Below are 23,577 nucleotides of genomic sequence, written 5' to 3'. Positions count from 1 at the left end.
CATGGTTCAAGCTAACAGCGCAGGTTTGCAGTGCGGGTTAGGAGAATGTCTGTTCCTGAGCTGAGAGCACAGCATGCTCTACAATGGGCAAAGCTGCTACCAATCGGTCAGGTGGAGTGGAGCGGAGGTGGGTGGGGTCTCAGGCAGCCATGCAGCGCACTAAACTCTGGCCATCCAAGTGGCGGCCAACGCTCTCCGGCATGCATTAAGGGGACCTGAGATGGAGCCAGAGCCACACCCGTAAGCATGAGAGATCCCTGGGAGACCAATGCTAACCCACACATCTCTCTCTTTCATCCTGCAGGAGGAGTACATCAGGAGCATGGAGCCTGGTGACCTAGCTGTGAGCCTCATGCTTTACAGGGAGCAGAGACGAAGGAGAGCGACTGAAGTGCCTGCGTGGGCAGAGGGAGGAGCAGTGCCCTCAAGAAGAAGGGGTGGCTAGAGCTCCCATGTATGCCGCTGAAGAACCACAGAGACCCATTGCAGGCCGGAGCTGGGCCCAGGCATTGCCCAGGGTCTACAGACAGCACTCGTCATCCCTGCAGATGATGATGGTGGATCGGCCGGACATTCCCAGAGTCACCTGGGTGGGTGGTCCCGGAGTGTTGAGCTGCTGGTCCTCCGCCCTATGGGTTGCCGATGACCCACTTGAGGAGAAGGGGTAGCTGGAGTGAGATCAACCTCTCTGTACCCCTCTCGCGCTAACGCTGTTGGAGGCCAACTATAGAGTCAATGATGGAGTTCAGCCCACGCAGCACTGCAGGACTGATGTCCTGGACCAAGGTCTCCATGGCAGCCGCCATCCTGCCAGTGTTGACCTCGGCGATCACCTCGGATTGAAGACGGATGGTCTCCACCTTGTGGCCTTGCAATCTAGGAGTGCAGCTGTCATCCCTTCCTGCTGTTCCCGTGATTGTCTTTGCAGCTCCAGCAACTGACTGAGGGCTGAGTCCAGAGGCTCATCATCTGACTCAGACTCAGCAGAGCCCTTGCTTCCAGCAGTCCTCCAAGTGTCGGCAATCTCGGGTGTCCCTGCCTCATCCTGCTGTGGAATAGATTGTGTGCTGTGCTCACCAGATGGTGAACCCGAGCTTCCTGCACGTGTAGGTCCCACCAAAGTGTGTGTCACTGTGCTGGTGGATGGAGTGGGTGAGCGCCGTGATGGGTCTTCAAGGGTGCTGTCCTCAGGGTCCTCATCTGAGGTGCTGTTGGCAGTGGAGTCAAGGCCAAGGTTGCCTGAGGGCTACGTGACAGATGTGCCTATAAGGGAAAGTGGAGATTATTAGCGCTTGGCTGCCATGGTACACAGAACAGTGGACTCGCAGTTGAGTTGCCAGAGGGATGATCTGGTGCAGGATCCTCATTTGGATACTTGGCATCAATCTCACCATCGCCTTAGGAACGGTCCACGCCCTCCCCAGCCAGCTCTATCGTGCAGTCTTTGAAGGGAGTGAGGGCCTTGATGTCTGGCACTCCACCCCCAGTCTGGGATCCTTTTATTGTGCACAACCTTGTCCTGCATAAAGACAGATGGAGAGAGTGTGCGCAAGGAGCATGCCCGGCCAAATGAGAAAGATGACAGGCGTGCATGTTTGCGTGTGTTGAGTGGAGCCACGGATGGGATGCGATCTCCAGAGGAGATGAGGCCAGATGGAGATGCGAGAGTGTGTGTGAGAGAGTGAGTGGTGATGTCCCTTGAGCTGGCAATGAGTGAGATGCTAGTGAATGTGTGGTGGACATGTGAGTGTGTGAGTTTAGAGTGATGAGATGGTGGCATGGATTAGATCATTCCACCTCTTTCTGCACGGGGTAACTTGTGGGCAGTGTTGGCATTGACCACCGCTGCCACCGCCTCCCAAGCCGGATTGGTGATGTTGCTGCCCCTCCCGCAGCCAGAGTGGGATTAGAGGGCATCCTGGCAGGCCTCCATTGCATCCAAAAGGTGTTCCAGGGACGCATCACTGATTCGGGGGGGTGGGGCCTACAGTCTTCTTGCCTATCAGGGGCATGTCTTCAGTGCAGCAGCCTGGGCTGATGAGTGTGCACGCGGCTGCAGTTTAAACATGAGGAAGCGGTGAGGTGACGGTGTGATGGGAAAATTGGAGGCCGCCCCCCCAGCAAAACGGCGTGACCCCCCCATGAGTGAATAATCAATGAGATGGGGAGAGGACGAAAAGGTAAATTTCACTTGAAATTGTCAATACAAGAAAGATGAGTCTTACACAATCACAAGCACCTGTACAAGTGTGGCACTACATAGCTATACAGTTCCACAATAAGCTGTTCTTCATTCATGCAGGATGGGGCAGGACATGAGCTTTCATCTTTGGATTTCATGGTTCTGATTGTCATCAACAAGTCAAACTTCTATGAACCCACTCTCCCTCAGCTCACTACGTCCTGGTGATGTAACTTCACTCCGGTGCAGCCATATTTGTTGCTATGACAAGCTTGTGTTGTAGAAGATGTGTGGCAAACCTTTAAAATATAGCCTGTTATTAGAACAAAGCTAACAAATTGTGGTGCCTCATTCGATCAAGACACTTCATTGCCAATCGTCTCCATTTTGTAAATAAAGGGCTTTTTAATTTGTAAGGGATGCTCTGTGTTTAAAAGACAAAGACCATTGAGTTTTTTTAAAGGGTTAAACAAAAACAAGCCCCTTGTATTCAGGCTCAAGTTGGCTGGCGACTAGGAAATTTACTGCACAAAGACTGGGCTGGCACCGACCAGATTGGGCATTCTGAAAGGAGATACACAAAATTTGATGTCGGTATGTGAGGCATTTCTCAGGTTAACTCTGAAAGAACAAAGAACAATGGAAAAATTATGAATGGGGAAGCGTTGTGAAAATAAATCACAGTTTATCTTTAGAAGATGTCTTGGGATTCACATCTCACAGAATGGTGATGCTTTCCAAAGAAATGCCAGCAAACGGAGGAAGCTACAACAATGAGCATACAGCAACTGATTCCAGTTGCGGAAGGTATGGGTAATGCTTTGATTGAGCTTCAAATGGAAGGAAGGAAGCTCATTGATTTCCAGATGTCTGCTTGTCCAATTCTCAAACATTAATGGCTGTATTTTTAATTACTGTCGTGCTGAACGATAATTTCACAGGCCCTAATTCCACCTGCCCGCAGATACGGTTTACCCCAGGAAATTCTGCAGCGAGTAATTCATCACCTCACTCAAAGCTTGTCCACCGTTTACAAGGCACAAGTCAGGAATGTGCTGGAAAGTACTCTATACTTATACATGGCTGCAGCTCCAACAACGCTCAAGAAGTTTGGCACCATCCAGGACAAAGCAGCTCGCTTTGTACCCCATCCACCACCTTCAACATCCGCTCCCTCTACCACCGATGCAGCAGCAGTGCGCACCATCTACAAGATGCACTGCAGGAACTCAGCAACTCTTCCTCGACTGCACCTTCCAAACCTGCGACTTCTACCATCCAGAAGAACAAGATCAGCAGGTGCATGGGAACACCGCCACCTGCAGGTTCTCCTCCAAGCCGCACACCATCCTGACCTGGAACTATCTTGAGCTCCTTCACTGTTGCTGGGTCAAAATCCTGGGACTCCGTCCCTAACAACACTGTGGGTGCATCTACACCACATGGACTGCAGCAGTTCAAGAAGTGGCTCACCACCACCTTCTCAAGGGCATTTAAGGATGGGCAGCAATGCCCACATCCCATGAAAGAATAATTTTTTAAAAAACAGACCATACACCGCCCTCCCTCAACTGGTGAATGAGTGCTCCTCCATGTTGAACATCACTTGGAGGAAGCACTGAGAGTGGCAAGGGCGCGGGATGTACTCTGGGTGGGGAACTTCAATGTCCATCACCAAGAGTGGCTCAGTAGCACCACTACTGACCGAGCTGGCCGAGTCCTAAATGACATAGCTGCTAGACTGGGTCTGCGGCAGGTGGTGAGGGAACAAAAGAGGCAAAAACATACTTGACCTCATCCTCACCAACCTGCCTGCTGCAGATGCATCTGTCCATGTCAGTATCGGTGGGAGTGACCACCGCACAGTCATTGTGGAGACAAAGTGCCGCCTTCACTTAGAGGATGCCCTCTATCGTGTTGTGTGGCACTACTGCCGTGCTAAATGGGATAGATTTTGAACAGATCTGGCAACTCAAGACAGGGCATCCATGAGGCACTGTGGGCCATCAGCAGCAGCAGAATTGTACTCAAACACAATCTATAACCTCATGGCCTGGCATATCCCCCACTCTACCATTACCATCAAGCTAGGGGATCAACCCTGGTTCAATGAAGAGTGCAGGAAGGCATGCCAGGAGCAGCACCAGGCATACCTAAAAGTTAAGTGTCAACCTGGTGAAGCTACAACACAGGACTTTTTGCATGCCAAACAGCATAAGCAGCAAGTGATAGACAGAGATAAACGATCCCATAACTAACAGATCAGATCTAAGCTCTGCAGTCCTGCCACATCCAGTCGTGATTGGTGGTGGACAATTAAACAACTCACTGGAGGAGGTGGCTCCACAAATATCCCCATTCTCAATGATGGAGGAGCCCAGCACATCAGTACAAAAGATAAGGCTGAGGCATTCGCAACAATGCTCCAGAACTTGCCACGCCCCTAACCAAGCTGTTCCAGTACAGCTACAACACTGGCATCTATCCTGCTATGTGGAAAATTGCCCAGGTATGTCCTGTACACAAAAAGCAGAACAAATCCAACCCAGCCAATTACCTCCCCATCAGTCTACTCTCCATCATCAGTAAAGTAATGGAAGGAGTCATCAACAGTGCTGCCAAGCGGCACTTGCTTAGCAATAACCTGCTCACTGATGCCCATTTTGGGTTCCAACAGGGCCACTCAGCTCCTGACCTCATTACAGCCTTGGTTCAAACATGGACAAAAGAGCTGAACTCCCGAGGTGAGGTGAGAGTGACTTCCCTTGACATCAAGGCAGCATTTGACCGAGTGTGGCATCAAGGAGCCCTAGCAAATCTGGAGTCAATGGGAATCAGGGGGAAAACTCTGCACTGGTTGGGGTCATACCTAGCACAAAGGAAGATGGTTATGGTTGTTGGGGGTCAGTCATCTCAGCCCCAGGAAATCACAGCAGGAGTTCCTCAGGGTAGTGTCCTAGACCCAACCATCTTCAGCTGCTTCATCAATGACCTTCCTTCCATCATAAGGTCAGAAGTGGGGATGTTCGTTGATGATTGCACAATGTTCTGTACCATTCACGACTCCTCAGGTACTGAAACAGTCCATGTCTAAATGCAGCAAGACCTGGACAATATCCAGGCTTGGGCTGACAAGTGGCAAGTAACATTTGTGCCACACGAGTGTCAGGCAATGACCATCTCCAACAAGAGAGAATCTAGCCATTGCCCTTTGATGCTCAATGGCATTACCAACACTGAATCCCCCACTATCAACATCCTGGGGGTTAACATTGACCAGAAACTGAACTGAACTAGCCATATAAATACTATGGCTACAAGAGTAAGCCGGAGGCTAGGAATCCTGCGACAAGTAACTCACCTTCTGACTCCCCAAAGCCTGTCCACCATGTACAAGGCACAATTCAGGAATGTGATGGAATACTCCTCACTTGCCTGGATGAATGCAGCTCCTACAACACTGAAGAAGCTGGACACCATCCAGGACAAAGCAGCTCACTTGATTGGCACCACATCCACAAACATTCACTCCCTCCACCACTGACTCACAGTAGCCGCAGTGTGTACCATCTACAAGATGCACTGCAGGAATTCACCAAGGACCCTTAGACAGCACCTTCTAAACCCATGACCACTACCACCTAGAAGGGCAAGGGCAGCAGATACATGGGAACACCATCACCTGGAAGTTCCCCTCCAAGCCACTCACCACCCTGACTTGGAAACATATCGCTGTTACTTCACTGTCGCTGGTTCAAAATCCCTGGAATTCCCTTCCTAACAGCACTGTGGGTATACCTACACCACATGGACTGCAGCAGTTCAACAAGGCAGCTCACCACCACCTTCTCAAGGGTAACTAGGGATGGGCAATAAATGCTGGCCCAGCCAGCGACACCCACATCCCGTGAATGAGTAAAAAAAAATTCAACTTGTGGGAACATTCACAGGTGAGGCCATTGGTCTTTGGAAAGGAAGCTTTCCAGCCAAGCCTTGTCCTTTCCTCAGGATGTATGAACCATTGGCCAGAGTTTTCCCGTCGTCGGGCAGGCTCGGCGGGAGAGGGCAGGAGCAGTCGCAGAGCCAAACACCGCCCGCGATCGGCTCGGCACCGCAATTTCACACCGGTGGGCCAATTAAGGTCCGCCCTGCGTGGATCATGAGCGGTAGCACTGAATGCTACCTGTGTGGGCGGGGGGAGGAGGGATAGTAGGGTCCAGCGCTCTTCCACCCATGCATGCGAAAGAGCGCTTCAATCTCCTTGAGAGCACAGAGCTGCCTGAGGGAGATTGGAGCGCTTTTTAAAAAAATATATAAGGGCAGTAAAAATGTAATGAAACATGTCCCCTCATGTGACTATGAGGTGGGACATGTCTTTATTTTCAAAATCAAGTTTTTATTTCATCAGTATTAGCTTTAGGAAACCTCATGCCGCTCGTGGATGAGCTTTCTTTAAAAAAACGTTAAGGCTGCTTTGACTTAATTCAACTTACTTACCTGGTTAATGGACTTAATAGGCCCTTCGATTATTGGCAGGCGAGCAGCTGACTCGGGCGCACACCCTGCCAAATGAAATTTCACGCGAGTTCCCGATGACGTCGGGACACACGCCCGACATCATCGCGCGTCATTTTGCGTTCCAGCGTGTCGGACACGCGCCCCCACGCCTAATGTAAAATTCTGCCCGTAGAATGATTCAGCACAGGAGGCCATTTGGTTCATAATGTCTGTGTCATCTCTTTAAGGGAGATATCCAATTAATCCCACTCTCCCACTCATTCACCATAGCCCTGCAATATTTTGTTTTTCTTTTCAGGCATTTATTCAATTCCCTTTTGAAATAGACTATTTTTGCTGCTTCCAGACAATGGTCCCAGATCAGAACAAACCACTGTGTAAAAAAAAGCTCATCTCCCCTCTGGTTCTTATGCTAATTACCTTATGTTTGTGTCCCCTGGTTACGGACTTCACTGCCATTGCAAACAGTTTCTCCTTATTTACTCTATCATATTTTTTCTTTAGAAGTGTTATTTAAATGCAAATCTTCTCTGAATATTCTACAGCTATCCTGTACTATTTATACAACAGGCCCTTGATCATACAGAATTTGAGTATTGCTGAAAAAAGAGACATTCTGTCGAAGATTTTCGCCTTGCGCTCATCAGGACTGATGCAGGAATGCCAAATTTCAAAGGGAGCAACAACTTGTATTGCATGAGAAAAGCATGCTGATTGGTTGGCAAGTCAATTCTGATTGGTTGAGGTGTTGCCATGGCGAATGTGCCAGAATAGGAAACCATTGCCTCCCAACTTCTATTTAACTCAAAAAAGATGCAATGCCTTGGCATATTTCTTTTGCTTGCAGAGGACAGGTCCCGAGATTTGAATATATACAACAACTGTAAGTGAGCTACATTGGGAGCCCAACTGATAATCTTAAATTATTTGTGTTAGCGCAATTCTTAGAAGACTCGGTATTGTTCAGTAGGTGCTGTCAATCGCAGAATCACATTTAACGTTAGAAGTTTTGCAAGCACGGGCTGGTTGAATACAATATCTTATACAACAGTTTCAGACAAACCTATTGAATAAGCCATTGCTCATTTGTTGCTGACTCTACAGGTATTTTTTGGGATGGTTTTGCTGGAGAGGGTGTTTTTGTTATTGCTAGAGCATTAGTGAAGCATCCATTATATCATTGCAATGGTATATCAAACATACATCCACATCATGCTTTAAATTCCACCTCCCTGTCAACCTCAGAACTGGATCACATCTGATTCAAATCCAGACCCAAAAGAAAGACTAAAGACATCTTTAAATAGCTGCTAAAGGTTAGAAATTGAGAGCAGCAGAATCCATCCAGTTCCCAGTGCAGTGATGACTTAAACTTTGGATGTCTTTTTCTGGTCTTTTGGAGAGCAGTGACAGCAGCAGCTTAGTACAGAGAAAGAGTCTTATTGCATAAAAAAACGGAATATCAAGTAGAGATCAAAGGGTTTCTTCCTAAATATTGAGGCACGCAAAGTGACTTTGAAATACATTTGAAATATCACGTTGACACTAATGATTTTTGCAGAATATCCTTTCAAGCAATTTTTTGGGCAACTCAGTGTTAATGTTGCAAACCTGTCACAATGAAGTACATGTTCTCGTTGTAAGTGAGAGCAGCTGTTACTAATTGGGGCAAGGTTGGGGCATTATTCTTATGTATACATAAGAACTGGTTTCTACTTATAGGAGGCGGGGAGAAAAAGGGAGTTTGTACCTATGTTCTTGGGGTTTGTGAATAAACCTATGTTAAGGCTCTAGATCCCTTGTTTACTCAGTGCATAAGCAGTGAGTTATAACGTTGTTAGGTTAAGATAGTTTAAGTAAGTTATATTTGTGTTTGTGTGTGTTAGGAATAAAGTATATCTTTAAGTATAAGTTTAACTTATAGTTTTTTCTACTTGTGGATTAAAAGGTGAAACCTGGGATCTAGTTTCATTTTTGAGTGGAGGCAGCAGGTATAAAGCTCTGTATACCTTCATTTCTAATGAGATTTTTATGACTTTGGAAGAAGAGTTAAAGCAAACAAGAGTAGAAAAAAAACTATGCTGTTGCCTAGCAACAGGGGTTCAGAGAGGGAGCTACACGCACACATACAAAAAGCAATTTGAGTTCAATTGGTCATTATGCTGTAAGTTGAAGGGAACAGTTTAAGTCTCTCTCCAGCTGACATTCTAGCAGACTGCTGAGGGAAGTAATTTGAAGAATCTTAGATGAGTTGCTCTGAAGTTAAAATAACAGTGAATTTCAAGTCAGTCCTGAATCTCAAAGGAGATATCAAGTTGTCAGCAGTCTACTGGAAGAGGGAACTGCAGAGAGAGTAGATTTCCCAAAAGAATTGAAGTCTCAAAGCCAAGGAATGGGACAGAAAGGAAGAGTCCTAAGAAGACTTTCTAGTCAGAGGAAGAACAAGAGTCTGAAAGAGGTTCTATCTTGTGGAAGTGAAAGTAAGGAGCAGAGAAGAAGGCTCCAAGCTTAAATGGAGAAAGCTGCAGGATGCAGATTTAAAACAATTTCATGTTGGGAGAAGCCAGCTGAAGGTATGTAACTCTTTACTATGGGCATATGAAGCAGTGGTGTTCTGCTGGCATAGCTGAGTCAGAGAGAGAGAGAGTGTGTAGGGAAAAAGGCTTGAATGCACATGGTGATCCGGGGAGAGGAACATCAGAAGAAGAGTTCAAAACCCTGGAGGTGGACCCTTGCAGAAGGTATCTGAGAGAAAGCATTGGTTTGAGAGAAGATTCCAAAGTGAATTGTTTGAGAGTGAAGATTGGAAACCCTTGTGTGAATGATAGACTTCAGTGAGACAGGTTGACTCACCATGTGACAAGCATCTGGGGGGAGTTGATGAGTTATCCATAGCATCTGCCTGGGGTGGCATCTGTCACTTGATTTCAGAATGTGGTGTGTTTGACCACAGGTCACCAATTGGTTTACATGGACTGTGCACTTACTGTGAACATTAGAGTATAAAATAGCTTTTGCAACTTGTTATCCTTACAAATTTGTATACGTCTGTAAAGGTATGGTTGTGGGTGAAGGAATATTATAATATAGTTCATTTTTTCTTGTTTAATAAATGCTTTATTCTTTTGTTATAAGTTCATCAGCTGACTCTTGTGACTCTGTTCAGTAGCCATTCTCCACATTTCTAAACAAAGAATAAAAATTAGGATCTATCAAGCCGGGTTCCACTCTGGGACTTGGCTTGTCCAGTAGTAACATCAGCTGGGATCACAGCAATATTCAGTGTCATATGGACTCAGAACACTAACTTTGTTTTTCTCTCCATAGATGCAGCCAGACCTGCTGAGTTTTTCCAGTATTTTCTGTTTTTGCACCATTCAGTGCTTTATCGAGGTGCGAGGATGTTTGACAAACTCCTGTAGTAATCTGATATGTAATTCACCTTTAAGACAAGTGTTGTAATGCAAGGTCATATGATCTTAATACCCAATAGCTGAGTAGTGCGGGCTACCTCTGAGAAAGTCCTGGCTTAGACACTGAAGAGTGAAGACAGAGTTTTGAGTTGTGAGCACACAAGTGTAGCTGCTGCGTTCAGTTTGTAAATAAAAAGCATGGCCTGAATTTTTCAGTCGATGTTTGGGAGCGGGCCCGACACGCTGGCAGTTAAAGTGACGAGTGATGATGTCAGGCGTGCGTCCTGATGTCATTGCACTGTTTCGCAATGTTTCGTTTAGCCAGCACACGCCAGAGTCGGCTGCGCGCCCGCTGATAACTGATAGGCCTATTAAAGCCATTAACGAATTAATTAATGTAATTGTGTACATTGCCCGTCCAACTTTAAGGTGGCGAAAAGGCCAAGCGGCCTTCACGTTTTTTTACGAAACCTCATCCACAAGAGGGATGAGGTTTCCTAAAGTTTTTACCACTTAACTAAAAATCTTGCCTGAAACATAAAAAAAGTCCCAACTCATGTGACACAATCGCATGAGGGGACATGGTTAATTAAATTTTCAAACCATTTACTTATTTATTTCAAAAGCACTTCAACCTCCCTGAGGCAGCTCCACGCCTCAGGGAGGTTGAAGGACAGAGCGCTGGCCCCGACTCTCCCTCCTCTCCCCGCCCGCACAGGTAACGCTGGACACTACGGCTCACGCCTTACGCTGGGCGGACCTTAATTGGCCTGCTTGCGTAAAATGGCGGCGCAGAGCCGATCACAGCGGTGGTCAGGGCTGAGCCTGCCCGGCAACTGAAAAATTCAGGCCCGTGATCTCCTGATGTTCTGCTTCTGTACTGACTTGGTCACCTCGAAACAAGACGCAACCCGTGTCATTGAGTGCCAGCAAACCAAGGGCACTGGAACCAACAACTCCCCACCCACTAAAGTGGCTAAATGGTAATGAGCCATATCAAGCAAAGAAGTCTCCTGTTCCATCCCTGGGGGAGAATTTTCTCCCCATCGGGAGGTGGGGGTGGGGGGGCTCACGGGCATGCGAGCAGCCAATCACCGCCCACCCCTGATCAACTGGGCGCCACCATTTTACGTAGGCGGGTCAATTAAGGCCTGCCCAGCGTGACGCGCACCCGGGCAGGGGATAGGGGGGTGGTTACATGCGCATGAAAGAACACAGAAATCTCCCTGGGGCACAGAGCTGCCTCTGGGAGATTAGTTTAAGTCTGTAAAATTTTAATGAAGGAAAAAAAATTTTTTAAGGACATGTCCCCTCTTGTGAAACTGTCACATGAGCTGGGACATGTCCATGAATTTTATTTTAAAAACTTTTTTCAAACCTTTAAAAACCTTCATCAAACCTCATCCCGCCCGTGGATGAGGTTCCATGTAAAATGTGAAGCCCCCCTGGGATCTTCGCCTGCACCCCCCCCGCACCTTAAGGTTGGACAGGCGGCTCTGTTTATTGTTTTAATTGATAGTTAAACTGGCCTTCCTGGGCTTTATTCAGGTCGGTGGGCGCACAGCCGAACTGAAAACCTGAATGACGCGCAGTGACATCAGGATGCATGCTTGACCTCACTGCACCTCATTTTACCCCTCGGTCAGCGGGCTCCACCCCCACTCACCAAGCCGAAGATTCTGCCCCTTGTCTGTATTGAGTTAGCTGACCTCAACCCAAGGAAGTGACTGGAGAACTCAGAAGGGCTAAAAGGCTTAAATGATAAAGACAGGTTACATAGGTTAGGTTTGTCAGCCCTTTAATGTAGAATATTAAGGGGTGACCTAATTGATTTAACTAAAAGAGTTGAGTTGATCAGGTAATTGGAGAGAAACTATTTCCTTTGGTGGGAGAATGTAGAGGCATAACCTGAAAGTTAGAGTTAAGCCATTCAGGGGTGATGTCAGGAAACCTAGGGGTGATATTGGGAAGGGAACTCTCTATCCTGAAAAGCTGTTGAGGTTAGATCAGCTGAAACATTGTTTGAGGGATAAATATTGGCTGGGAGAGGAGAACTCCTTTGCTCTTCTTCAAAACACTACCAGGGGATCATTTATGTGCGCTCGAGCGGCCTCAAATTAACAACTCAACTGAAAGACAGCACCTCCACAGTGCAGCACTCCCTCAGTACTGCACAGAAGTGTCAGCCTAGATATTGTGCTCAAGTCTCTTGGGGTGGGGCTTGAACCCAAACCTTTCTGGCTCAGGCAAAAGTGGCTGCCGGCTGAGCTGTCACCAACGAAGGGAGAATTTTGAAGAGAAAAATAAAATCATGTTGATGTTTTGTGAGGAAATGCAATCCGAGTTATTTTACTAATCCAGATAAATCTGTTGCCGTGTGTGGTGTCACAACCAACAACTGCACGCGGTTTAATAAACATCTGGCTGCCAAATGTTTTGGAGTGTAAGAAAAATGCCGTGTTAACTAGAATCATTTCTTCAGTGGAGTGTTAACAAGGATGTTCAGACATCAGGAAATCACTGCAAGCCATGGTTATTTTGTTTTGTTTGCTTGTGTCACACCCGCTACGAAAATTGTCTCTCACTCCACAGTGAAAATAGAGACAAAGCAATGTTCGAGGTGGGAGGTAGTCTCATCTCACAGAGTGTGCCATAGTCCTAAAATCACAGAATCCTAGAACACAGGAGGAGGCCATTCAGTCCATCATCCTGTGCAAGCTCTCCGAAAGAGCTATCGATTAGCTCCATTCCTCCAGCCCATTGCTGTTGCGCAATCTTGTGTACAAAATGGCTGCCATATTTGCCTACGTAAAAAGGTCAATCAATTGATTGTGCATCACATTGAGATAAAATGGACAGAAACGCATTTTGTAGTGAATACTCCGCACGCACGACGCTGAAAAGATGGGAACCTAATCATGTGCCGAAACGTACACATCTGCATGCATTAGTGAACTGACCTGTTAAAGTCACTGGGGAGAATGTTTTCCCCGTCAGGGGGACTGACCGGGAGTGGGTACAAGCGGGCGCGTGGTCAATCACCGCCTGTGATCAGCTGCACGCCGCCATTTTACATGGGCGGGCCAATTAAGGCCGGTCCAGCGTGAGGCGCGCCTGGAAGCGCTGAGCGCTCCCTGTGTGTGCGGGCGAGGGGGAGGAGGCTGAGTCGGGGCCTGCGCTCTTTCAGCGCATACACGTGAGAGAGCGCAGAAATCTCCCTCAGGCACAGAGCTGCCTCGGGGAGATTATTTCGGTCATGAAGAATTAAAATAAAGAGAAACAAAAATTAATCAGACATGGCCCCTCATATGACAGCGTCGCATGAGCTGGGACATGTCAATGAATTTTAGTAAAAAAATGTTGTTCAATTTATAAACACTTCATGAAACCTCTTCCCGCCCGTGGATGAGGTGTCATGATGAATGCAAAGGCCGCCTGGGTTCTTCGCCGGCCCCCCAACCTTAATGTTGGACGGGCAGCCCTGACTTAATTAGATTAGTAACGGCCTTAATAGGCCTTTGACAGTTCGGCGCAGCCAACTCCAGTGCGCGCCCGCCGAACTGAAGACCTGAATGACGCGCGGTGATGTCGGGACACACACCCGGACTCACCGTGCGTCGTTTTACACGTCGGCGAGTGGCGCCCTTCAGGCCACTGTTTCAAGACGTTTAAAATTCATAAATACTTCAGCAAGTGTTGCCAGCACCGGTTGGACATATTCCTGGAGGTTTCATCATGTGACCTCCTCCCCAATGACTACCATCAGGACACACCCTTCCTATCTTCACGATCTGATTGGATAATCTCTGATCGTCAAACAACCTTGACAGATGTTTTCACAACTAATAACCAAAATGACCATAAGAAGACTAAAAAGAAATGCACTATTTTTTTTAATGCCCTATCATCTATCTCCTGGGTTTAATCAAAGCAGTGTCACTCAGGTCACGACCTGAAGCATTAACCCTGTTTCTCACTCCACAGTTGCTGCCACACCTAAGCATTTACAACAGCTTTGGTTTATATTTCAGATTTCCAGCCTCGGCTTTCATCCCTGGAGCAGGAAATTGAGGTCAGATTGCGGGTGGGGGTGCGAGTGCCCGAACCGATTGGACGCAAAATCACGTGATCTTTCGGTCGGTGGGAGCACACAAAAGTCAGGAGCCCAGCCGTTGACAAGTAAGAGGCCAATTGGTGCAATTAGAGTTGCAATTGTCTCTGATTTCTCATGGTCTGTCCAATCTTAGGGCTGGTGGACGGGCAAATCGGCCAGGCGGACTTTACATTTCTCATGAAACCTCATCCGAGGGCAGGATGAGGTTTCCAATATTAAATTCAAAAAATAAAAATTTGTGGACGGCACTTTTATCGCGTATGTGTTCAGGTGACTGGTTGTGAGCCGTGGATGTTTTCTTTCCTGAGTTTAAAATCTTCATTTATTGGTTGTCAAGTTTGTAGCTCTCTGAGGCATCTCTCTGCCTTCAGGGAGCTTTCATTGCCATGCTCTGCAGCACCCGCTCTGACCTCAGCGCTCACCCTCCTCCTGCCCTCACCCCCGGCAGCGATCAGCGTTTCAGCCCGGGTTACATGCCCGGGCGGTTAATTGGCCAGCCCAGCGTGAAATCGCAATCAGGGGTCCATTCCCCGGCCAATCCCAGCGCTGATCGCGCTCGCCCACCGACGTAACAATCATTTCCCTGGGGTTAATCATATATTCCTGAAGAGTGTGTCTGTGTTGGATGTTGGTTTTGCGTGTGTTGGGTGCTGGTTTTGCATGTGTTGGGTGATGGTTTTATGTACATTGGGTGCTGGATTTGTGTACATTGGGTGCTGGATTTGCGTGTGTTGGATATTGGTTTTGTGTACATTGGGTGCTGGTTTTGTGCACATTGGGTGCTGGTTTTGCATGTGTTGGATGTTTGTTTTGGGTACATTGGGTGCTGCATTTGTGTGCATTGGGTACTGGTTTTGCGGGTATTGGGTGATGGTTTTGCGTGTGTTGGGTGCTGGTTTTGCGTGTGTTGGGTGCTGGTTTTGCGTGTGTTGGGTGCTGGTTTTGTGTACATTGGATGCTGGTTTTGTGTGTGTTGGGTGCTGGTTTTGCGTGTGCTGGGCATTGGTTTTGCGTGTGCTGGGCATTGGTTTTGCGTGTGTTGGGTGCTGGTTTTGCGTGTGTTGGGTGCTAGTTTTGCGTGTGTTGGGTGCTAGTTTTGCGTGTGTTGGGTGCTGGTTTTGCATGTGTCGGGTGCTGGTTTTGCGGGTGTTGGATGTTGGTTTTTTGTACATTGGGTGCTGGTTTTGCATGTGTTGGGTGCTGGTTTTGCGTGTATTGGGTGCTGGTTTTGCGTGTGTCGGGTGCTGGTTTTGCGTGTTTTGGGTGCTGGTTTTGCGTGTGTCGGGTGCTGGTTTTGCATGGGTCGGGTGCTAGTTTTGCGTGTGTTGGGTGCTAGTTTTGCGTGCATTGGGTGCTGGTTTTGCATGTGTCGGGTGCTGGTTTTGCGTGTGTTGGGTGCTGGTTTTGCGTGTGTTGGGTGCTGGTTTTGCGTGTGTTGGGTGCTGGTTCTGCGTGTGTTAGGTGCTCGTTTTGCGTGTGTTGGTTGCTGGTTTTGTGTGTGTTGGGTGCTGGTTTTGCATGTGTTGGGTACTAGTTTTGTGTGTGTTGGGTGCTGGTTTTTTGTACATTGGATGCTGGTTTTGCGTGTGTTGGGTGCTGGTTTTGCGTGTGTTGGGTGCTGCTGTTGCATGTGTTTTCTATTGGTTTTGTGTGTGCTGGGTGCTAGTTTTGCGTTTGTTGGGTATTAGTTTTGCGTGTGTTGGGTGATGGTTTTGCGTGTGTTGGGTGCTGGTTTTGCGTTTGTTGGGTGATGGTTTTGCGTGTGTTGGGTGCTGGTTTTGCGTGTGTTTGGTGCTGGTTGTGCGTGTGTTTGGTGCTGGTATTGCATGAGTTGGCTACTGGTTTTGCACGTGTTGGGTGCTGGTTTTGCATTTGTTGGGTATTAGTTTTGCGTGCGTTGGGTGTGGTTTTGCATGTGTTGGGTACTGGTTTTGCGTGTATTGGGTGCTGGTTTTGCATGTGTTAGGTGGTCGTTTTGCGTGTGTTGGGTGCTCGTTTTGCGTTTGTTGTGTACTGGTTTTGCGTGTATTGGGTGCTGATTTTGCGTGTGTTGGGTGCTGACTTTGCGTGTGTTGGGTGCTGGTTTTGCGGCTGTTGGTGCTTGTGTTGAGGGTGTTGGGTGCTCCTCTTGTGTGTGTTGGGTGCTGGTTTTGCGGGTGTTGGTGCTTGTGTTGAGGGTGTTGGGTGCTGGTTTTGCGTGTGTTTTGGTGCTGGTTTTGCGGCTGTTGCTGCTTGTGTTCACGATGTTGGGTGCTGGTTTTGCGTGTGTTGGATGTTGGTTTTGTGGAAATTGGGTGCTGGTTTTGCGTGTGTAGGGAGCTGGTTTTGCGGGTGTTGGTGCTTGCATTGACGGTGTTGGGTGCTGGTTTTGCGTGTGTTGGATGTTAGTTATGTGTACATTGGGTGCTGGTTTTGCGTGTGTTGGGTGCTGGTTTTGCGTGTGTTGGGTGCTGGTTTTGTGGGTGTTGGTTTTGCGTGTATTGGGTGCTGGTTTTGCTTGTGTTGGGTGCTGGTTTTGTGTGTGTTGGGTGCTGGTTTTGTGTACATTGGGTGCTGGTTTTGCGTGTGTTGGGTGCTGGTTTTGCGTGTGTTGGGTACTGGTTTTCCGTGTGTTGGGTACTGGTTTTGTGTGTGTTGGGTACTGGTTTTGTGTGTGTTGGGTGCTGGTTTTGCGTGTGTTTGGTGCTGGTATTGCATGAGTTGGCTACTGGTTTTGCACGTGTTGGGTGCTGGTTTTGCATTTGTTGGGTATTAGTTTTGCGTGCGTTGGGTGTGGTTTTGCATGTGTTGGGTACTGGTTTTGCGTGTATTGGGTGCTGGTTTTGCATGTGTTAGGTGGTCGTTTTGCGTGTGTTGGGAGCTCGTTTTGCGTTTGTTGTGTACTGGTTTTGCGTGTATTGGGTGCTGATTTTGCGTGTGTTGGGTGCTGATTTTGCGTGTGTTGGGTGCTGGTTTTGCGGCTGTTGGTGCTTGTGTTGAGGGTGTTGGGTGCTCCTCTTGTGTGTGTTGGGTGCTGGTTTTGCGGGTGTTGGTGCTTGTGTTGAGGGTGTTGGGTGCTGGTTTTGCGTGTGTTTTGGTGCTGGTTTTGCGGCTGTTGCTGCTTGTGTTCACGATGTTGGGTGCTGGTTTTGCGTGTGTTGGATGTTGGTTTTGTGGAAATTGGGTGCTGGTTTTGCGTGTGTAGGGTGCTGGTTTTGCGGGTGTTGGTGCTTGCGTTGACGGTGTTGGGTGCTGGTTTTGCGTGTGTTGGATGTTAGTTTTGTGTACATTGGGTGCTGGTTTTGCGTGTGTTGGGTGCTGGTTTTGCGTGTGTTGGGTGCTGGTTTTGTGGGTGTTGGTTTTGCGTGTATTGGGTGCTGGTTTTGTGTGTATTGGGTGCTGGTTTTGTGTGTGTTGGGTGCTGGTTTTGTGTACATTGGGTGCTGGTTTTGCGTGTGTTGGGTGCTGGTTTTGCGTGTGTGGTACTGGTTTTCGTTGTGTTGGTACTGGTCTTTGTGTTTTTTGGGTACTGGTTTTTGTGTGTGTTGGGGTGCTGGTTTTTCGGGTGTTTGTGCTTGTGGTTGACAGTGTTGGTGCTGGTTTTTTGCGTGTGTTGATGTTTGGTTTTGGGTGTACATTGGGTGCTGGTTTTGCAGTTGTTGGGTGCTGGTTTTGCGGACTGTTTTGGTGCTTGTGTTGATGGTAGTTGGGTGCTGGTTTTGCGTGTGTTGTATGTTAGTTTTGTGTACATTGGTGCTGGTTTTGCGTGTGTTGGGTGCTGGTTTTGCATGTGTTGGGTGCTAGTTTTGCGTGTGTTGGGTGCTGTTTGGCATTTGTCGGGTGCTGGTTTTGTGGGTGATGGTGCTTGTGTTGACGGTGTTGGGTGCTGGTTTTGCATGTGTTGGGTGCTGTTTTGCGTTGTGTTGGGTGCTGGTTTTGCATGTGTTGGGTGCTTGTTTTGTGTGTTGGGTTGCTGGTTTTGCTTGTGTTGTGGTGCTGGTTTTGCGTGTGTTGGGTGCTGGTTTTGCGTGTGTTGGGTGCTGGTTTTGCGTGTGTTGGGTGCTGGTTTTGCGTGTGTTGGGTGCTGGTTTTGAGTGTGTTGAGTGCTGGTTTTGCATGTGCTGGGCATTGGTTTTGCGTGTGTTGGGTGCTGGTCTTGAGTGTGTTGGGTGCTTGTTTTGCGTGTGTTGGGTCCTGATTTTCCATGTGTTGGGTACTGGTTTTGTGTGTGTTGGGTGCTGGTTTTGCGGGTGTTGGTGCTTGTGTTGAAAGTGTTGGTTGCTGGTTTTGCGTGTGTTGGATGTTGGTTTTGTGTAATCATTGGGTGGCTGGTTTTGCGTGGTTGTTGCTTGGTTTTGTGACTGTTTGGTTGCTTGTGTTGATGGTGTTGGGTGCTGGTTTTGCGAGTGTTGGATGTTAGTTTTGTGTATATTGGGTGCTGGTTTTGCATGTGTTGGGTGCTGGTTTTGCGTGTATTGGGTGCTGATTTTGCGTGTGTTGGGTGCTTATTTTGCGTGTGTTGGGTGCTGGTTTTGCAGCTGTTGGTGCTTGTGTTGAGGGTGTTGGGTGCTCCTCTTGTGTGTGTTGGGTGCTGGTTTTGCGGGTGTTGGTGCTTGTGTTGAGGGTGTTGGGTGCTGGTTTTGCGTGTGTTTTGGTGCTGGTTTTGCGGCTGTTGCTGCTTGTGTTCACGATGTTGGGTGCTGGTTTTGCGTGTGTTGGATGTTGGTTTTGTGGAAATTGGGTGCTGGTTTTGCGTGTGTAGGGAGCTGGTTTTGCGGGTGTTGGTGCTTGCATTGACGGTGTTGGGTGCTGGTTTTGCGTGTGTTGGATGTTAGTTATGTGTACATTGGGTGCTGGTTTTGCAGGTGTTGGGTGCTGATTTTGTGTGTATTGGGTGCTGGTTTTGTGTGTGTTGGATGTTGGTTTTGTGTGTGTTGGGCGCAGGTTTTGTGTACATTGGGTGCTGGTTTTGCGTGTGTTGGGTGCTGGTTTTGTGTTTGTTAGGTGCTCGTTTTGCGTGTGTTGGGTGCTGGTTTTGCATGTGTTGGGTGCTGGTTTTGCAAGTGTTGGGTACTAGTTTTGTGTGTGTTTGGTGCTGATTTTGTGTACATTGGATTCTGGTTTTGCGTGTTTTGGGTGCTGGTTTTGCGTGTGTTGGGTGCTGCTGTTGCATGTGTTTTCTATTGGTTTTGCGCGTGTTGGGTGCTGGTTTTGCATGTGTTGGGTGATGGTTTTGCGTGTGTTGGGTGCTGGTTTTGCATGTGTTGGGTGCTGGTTTTGCATGTGTTGGGTACTAGTTTTGTGTGTGTTGGGTGCTGGTTTTGTGTACATTGGATGCTGGTTTTGCGTGTGTTGGGTGCTGGTTTTGCGTGTGTTGGGTGCTGCTGTTGCATGTGTTTTCTATTGGTTTTGCGTGTGTCGGGTGCTAGTTTTGCCTTTGTTGGGTATTAGTTTTGCGTGTGTTGGGTACTGGTTTTGCGTGTATTGGGTGCTGGTTTTGCGTGTGTTAGGTGGTCGTTTTGCGTGTGTTGGGTGCTCGTTTTGCATTTGTTGTGTACTGGTTTTGCGTGTATTGGGTGCTGATTTTGCGTATGTCGGGTACTGGTTTTGCATGGGTCGGGTGCTAGTTTTGCGTCTGTTGGGTCCTAGTTTTGCATGCGTTGGGTGCTGGTTTTGCATGTGTCGGGTGCTGGTTTTGCGTATGTCGGGTGCTTGTTTTGCGTATGTTGGGTGCTGGTTTTGTGTTTGTTAGGTGCTCGTTTTGCGTTTGTTGGGTGCTGGTTTTGCATGTGTTGGGTGCTGGTTTTGCATGTGTTGTGTACTAGTTTTTTGTGTGTTTGGTGCTGGTTTTGTGTACATTGGATTCTGGTTTTGCGTGTGTTGGGTGCTGGTTTTGCGTGTGTTGGGTGCTGCTGTTGCATGTGTTTTCTATTGGTTTTGCGCGTGTTGGGTGCTGGTTTTGCATGTGTTGGGTGATGGTTTTGCGTGTGTTGGGTGCTGGTTTTGCATGTGTTGGGTGCTGGTTTTGCATGTGTTGGGTACTAGTTTTTCGTGTGTTGGATGTTGGTTTTTTGTACATTGGGTGCTGGTTTTGCGTGTGTTGGGTGCTGGTTTTGTGTTTGTTAGGTGCTCGTTTTGCGTGTGTTGGGTGCTGGTTTTTCATGTGTTGGGTGCTGGTTTTGCATGTGTTGGGTGATGGTTTTGCGTGTGTTGGATGCTGGTTTTGTGTGTGTTGGGTGCAGCTTTTGTGTACATTGGGTGCTGGTTTTGCGTGTGTTGGGTGCTGGTTTTGCTTGAGCTGGGCATTGGTTTTGCATGTGTTGGGTGCTGGTTTTGCGTGTGTTGGGTGTTGGTTTTGCGTGTGTTGGGTGCTGGTTTTGTGTGTGTTGGGTGCTGGTTTTGTGTGTGTTGGGTGCTGGTTTTGCGGGTGTTGGTTCTTGTATAGACGGTGGTGGGTGCTGGTTTTGCGTGTGTTGGATGTTGGTTTTGTGTACATTGGGTGCTGATTTTGCATGTGTTGGGTGCTGGTTTTGCGTGTGTTGGGTGCTGGTTTTGCATGTGTTGGGTGCTAGTTTTGCGTATGTCGGGTGCTTGTTTTGCGTATGTTGGGTGCTGGTTTTGTGTTTGTTAGGTGCTCGTTTTGCGTTTGTTGGGTGCTGGTTTTGCATGTGTTGGGTGCTGGTTTTGCGGGTGTTGGTGCTTGTGTTGACAGTGTGGTTGCTGGTTTTGCGTGTGTTGGATGTTGGTTTTGTGTACATTGGGTGCTGGTTTTGCGTGTTTTGGGTGCTGGTTTTGCGACTGTTGGTGCTTGTGTTGATGGTGTTGGGTGCTGGTTTTGCGTGTGTTGAATGTTAGTTCTGTGTACATTGGATGCTGGTTTTGCGGGGTTGGGTGCTGATTTTGTGTGTATTGGGTGCTGGTTTTTGCGTGTGTTGGATGTTGGTTTTGTGTGTGTTGGGTGCTGGTTTTGCTTGAGCTGGGCATTGGTTTTGCATGTGTTGGGTGTTGGTTTTGCGTGTTTTGGGTGCTGGTTTTGCGTGTGTTGGGTGCTGCTGTTGCATGTGTTTTCTTTTGGTTTTGCGCGTGTTGGGTGCTGGTTTTGCATGTGTTGGGTGATGGTTTTGCGTGTGTTGGATGCTGGTTTTGTGTGTGTTGGGTGCAGCTTTTGTGTACATTGGGTGCTGGTTTTGCGTGTGTTGGGTGCTGGTTTTGCTTGAGCTGGGCATTGGTTTTGCATGTGTTGGGTGTTGGTTTTGCGTGTGTTGGGTGTTGGTTTGCGTGTGTTGGTGTTGGTTTTGCGTGTGTTGGGTGCTGGTTTTGTGTGTGTTGGGTGCTGGTTTTGTGTGTGTTGGGTGCTGGTTTTGCGGGTGTTGGTTCTTGTATAGACGGTGGTGGGTGCTGGTTTTGCGTGTGTTGGATGTTGGTTTTGTGTACATTGGGTGCTGATTTTGCATGTGTTGGGTGCTGGTTTTGCGTGTGTTGGGTGCTGGTTTTGCATGTGTTGGGTGCTAGTTTTGCGTGTGTTAGGTGCTGGTTTTGCATTTGCCGGGTGCTGGTTTTGCGTGTGTTGGGTGTTAGTTTTTCGTGTGTTGGATGTTGGTTCTTTGTACATTGGGTGCTGGTTTTGCATGTGTTGTGTGCTGGTTTTGCTGTGTTGGGTGCTGGTTTTGCGTGTGTTGGGTGCTGGTTTTGCGTGTGTCGGGTGCTGGTTTTGCGTATGTCGGGTACTGGTTTTGCATGGGTCGGGTGCTAGTTTTGCGTCTGTTGGGTCCTAGTTTTGCATGCGTTGGGTGCTGGTTTTGCATGTGTCGGGTGCTGGTTTTGCGTATGTCAGGTGCTTGTTTTGCGTATGTTGGGTGCTGGTTTTGTGTTTGTTAGGTGCTCGTTTTGCGTGTGTTGGGTGCTGGTTTTGCATGTGTTGGGTGCTGGTTTTGCATGTGTTGTGTACTAGTTTTTTGTGTGTTTGGTGCTGGTTTTGTGTACATTGGATTCTGGTTTTGCGTGTGTTGGGTGCTGGTTTTGCGTGTGTTGGGTGCTGCTGTTGCATGTGTTTTCTATTGGTTTTGCGCGTGTTGGGTGCTGGTTTTGCATGTGTTGGGTGATGGTTTTGCATGTGTTGGGTGCTGGTTTTGCATGTGTTGGGTGCTGGTTTTGCATGTGTTGGGTACTAGTTTTTCGTGTGTTGGATGTTGGTTTTTTGTACATTGGGTGCTGGTTTTGCGTGTGTTGGGTGCTGGTTTTGTGTTTGTTAGGTGCTCGTTTTGCGTGTGTTGGGTGCTGGTTTTGCATGTGTTGGGTGCTGGTTTTGCATGTGTTGGGTACTAGTTTTGTGTGTGTTTGGTGCTGGTTTTGTGTACATTGGATTCTGGTTTTGCGTGTTTTGGGTGCTGGTTTTGCGTGTGTTGGGTGCTGCTGTTGCATGTGTTTTCTATTGGTTTTGCGCGTGTTGGGTGCTGGTTTTGCATGTGTTGGGTGATGGTTTTGCGGGTGTTGGGTGCTGGTTTTGCATGTGTTGGGTGCTGGTTTTGCATGTGTTGGGTACTAGTTTTGTGTGTGTTGGGTGCTGGTTTTGTGTACATTGGATGCTGGTTTTGCGTGTGTTGGGTGCTGGTTTTGCGTGTGTTGGGTGCTGCTGTTGCATGTGTTTTCTATTGGTTTTGCGTGTGTCGGGTGCTAGTTTTGCCTTTGTTGGGTATTAGTTTTGCGTGTGTTGGGTACTGGTTTTGCGTGTATTGGGTGCTGGTTTTGCGTGTGTTAGGTGGTCGTTTTGCGTGTGTTGGGTGCTCGTTTTGCGTTTGTTGTGTACTGGTTTTGCGTGTATTGGGTGCTGATTTTGCGTATGTCGGGTACTGGTTTTGCATGGGTCGGGTGCTAGTTTTGCGTCTGTTGGATCCTAGTTTTGCATGCGTTGGGTGCTGGTTTTGCATGTGTCGGGTGCTGGTTTTGCGTATGTCGGGTGCTTGTTTTGCGTATGTTGGGTGCTGGTTTTGTGTTTGTTAGGTGCTCGTTTTGCGTTTGTTGGGTGCTGGTTTTGCATGTGTTGGGTGCTGGTTTTGCATGTGTTGTGTACTAGTTTTTTGTGTGTTTGGTGCTGGTTTTGTGTACATTGGATTCTGGTTTTGCGTGTGTTGGGTGCTGGTTTTGCGTGTGTTGGGTGCTGCTGTTGCATGTGTTTTCTATTGGTTTTGTGCGTGTTGGGTGCTGGTTTTGCATGTGTTGGGTGATGGTTTTGCGTGTGTTGGGTGCTGGTTTTGCATGTGTTGGGTGCTGGTTTTGCATGTGTTGGGTACTAGTTTTTCGTGTGTTGGATGTTGGTTTTTTGTACATTGGGTGCTGGTTTTGCGTGTGTTGGGTGCTGGTTTTGTGTTTTG

The 23,577-nt window shown here is 48.0% G+C and overlaps 1 protein-coding gene across 1 annotated transcript in view; it reads left to right on the top strand.

The window, feature by feature from the left end:
* Nucleotides 1–452: 452 nt before the first annotated feature.
* LOC121287626 (uncharacterized transmembrane protein DDB_G0289901-like) overlaps nt 453–23,577 on the top strand; it is a 180,474-nt gene continuing 157,349 nt past the window's right edge. The window contains exon 1 of the mRNA XM_041205558.1: nt 453–590. Within this exon, the coding sequence (XP_041061492.1) occupies nt 453–590 (138 nt within the window). The remainder of the gene's footprint in view (nt 591–23,577) is intronic.

Source organism: Carcharodon carcharias, chromosome 14, assembly GCF_017639515.1.
Source record: "Carcharodon carcharias isolate sCarCar2 chromosome 14, sCarCar2.pri, whole genome shotgun sequence".
NCBI lineage: Eukaryota > Metazoa > Chordata > Chondrichthyes > Lamniformes > Lamnidae > Carcharodon > Carcharodon carcharias.
This window is presented reverse-complemented; position numbering and strand designations above follow the sequence as displayed.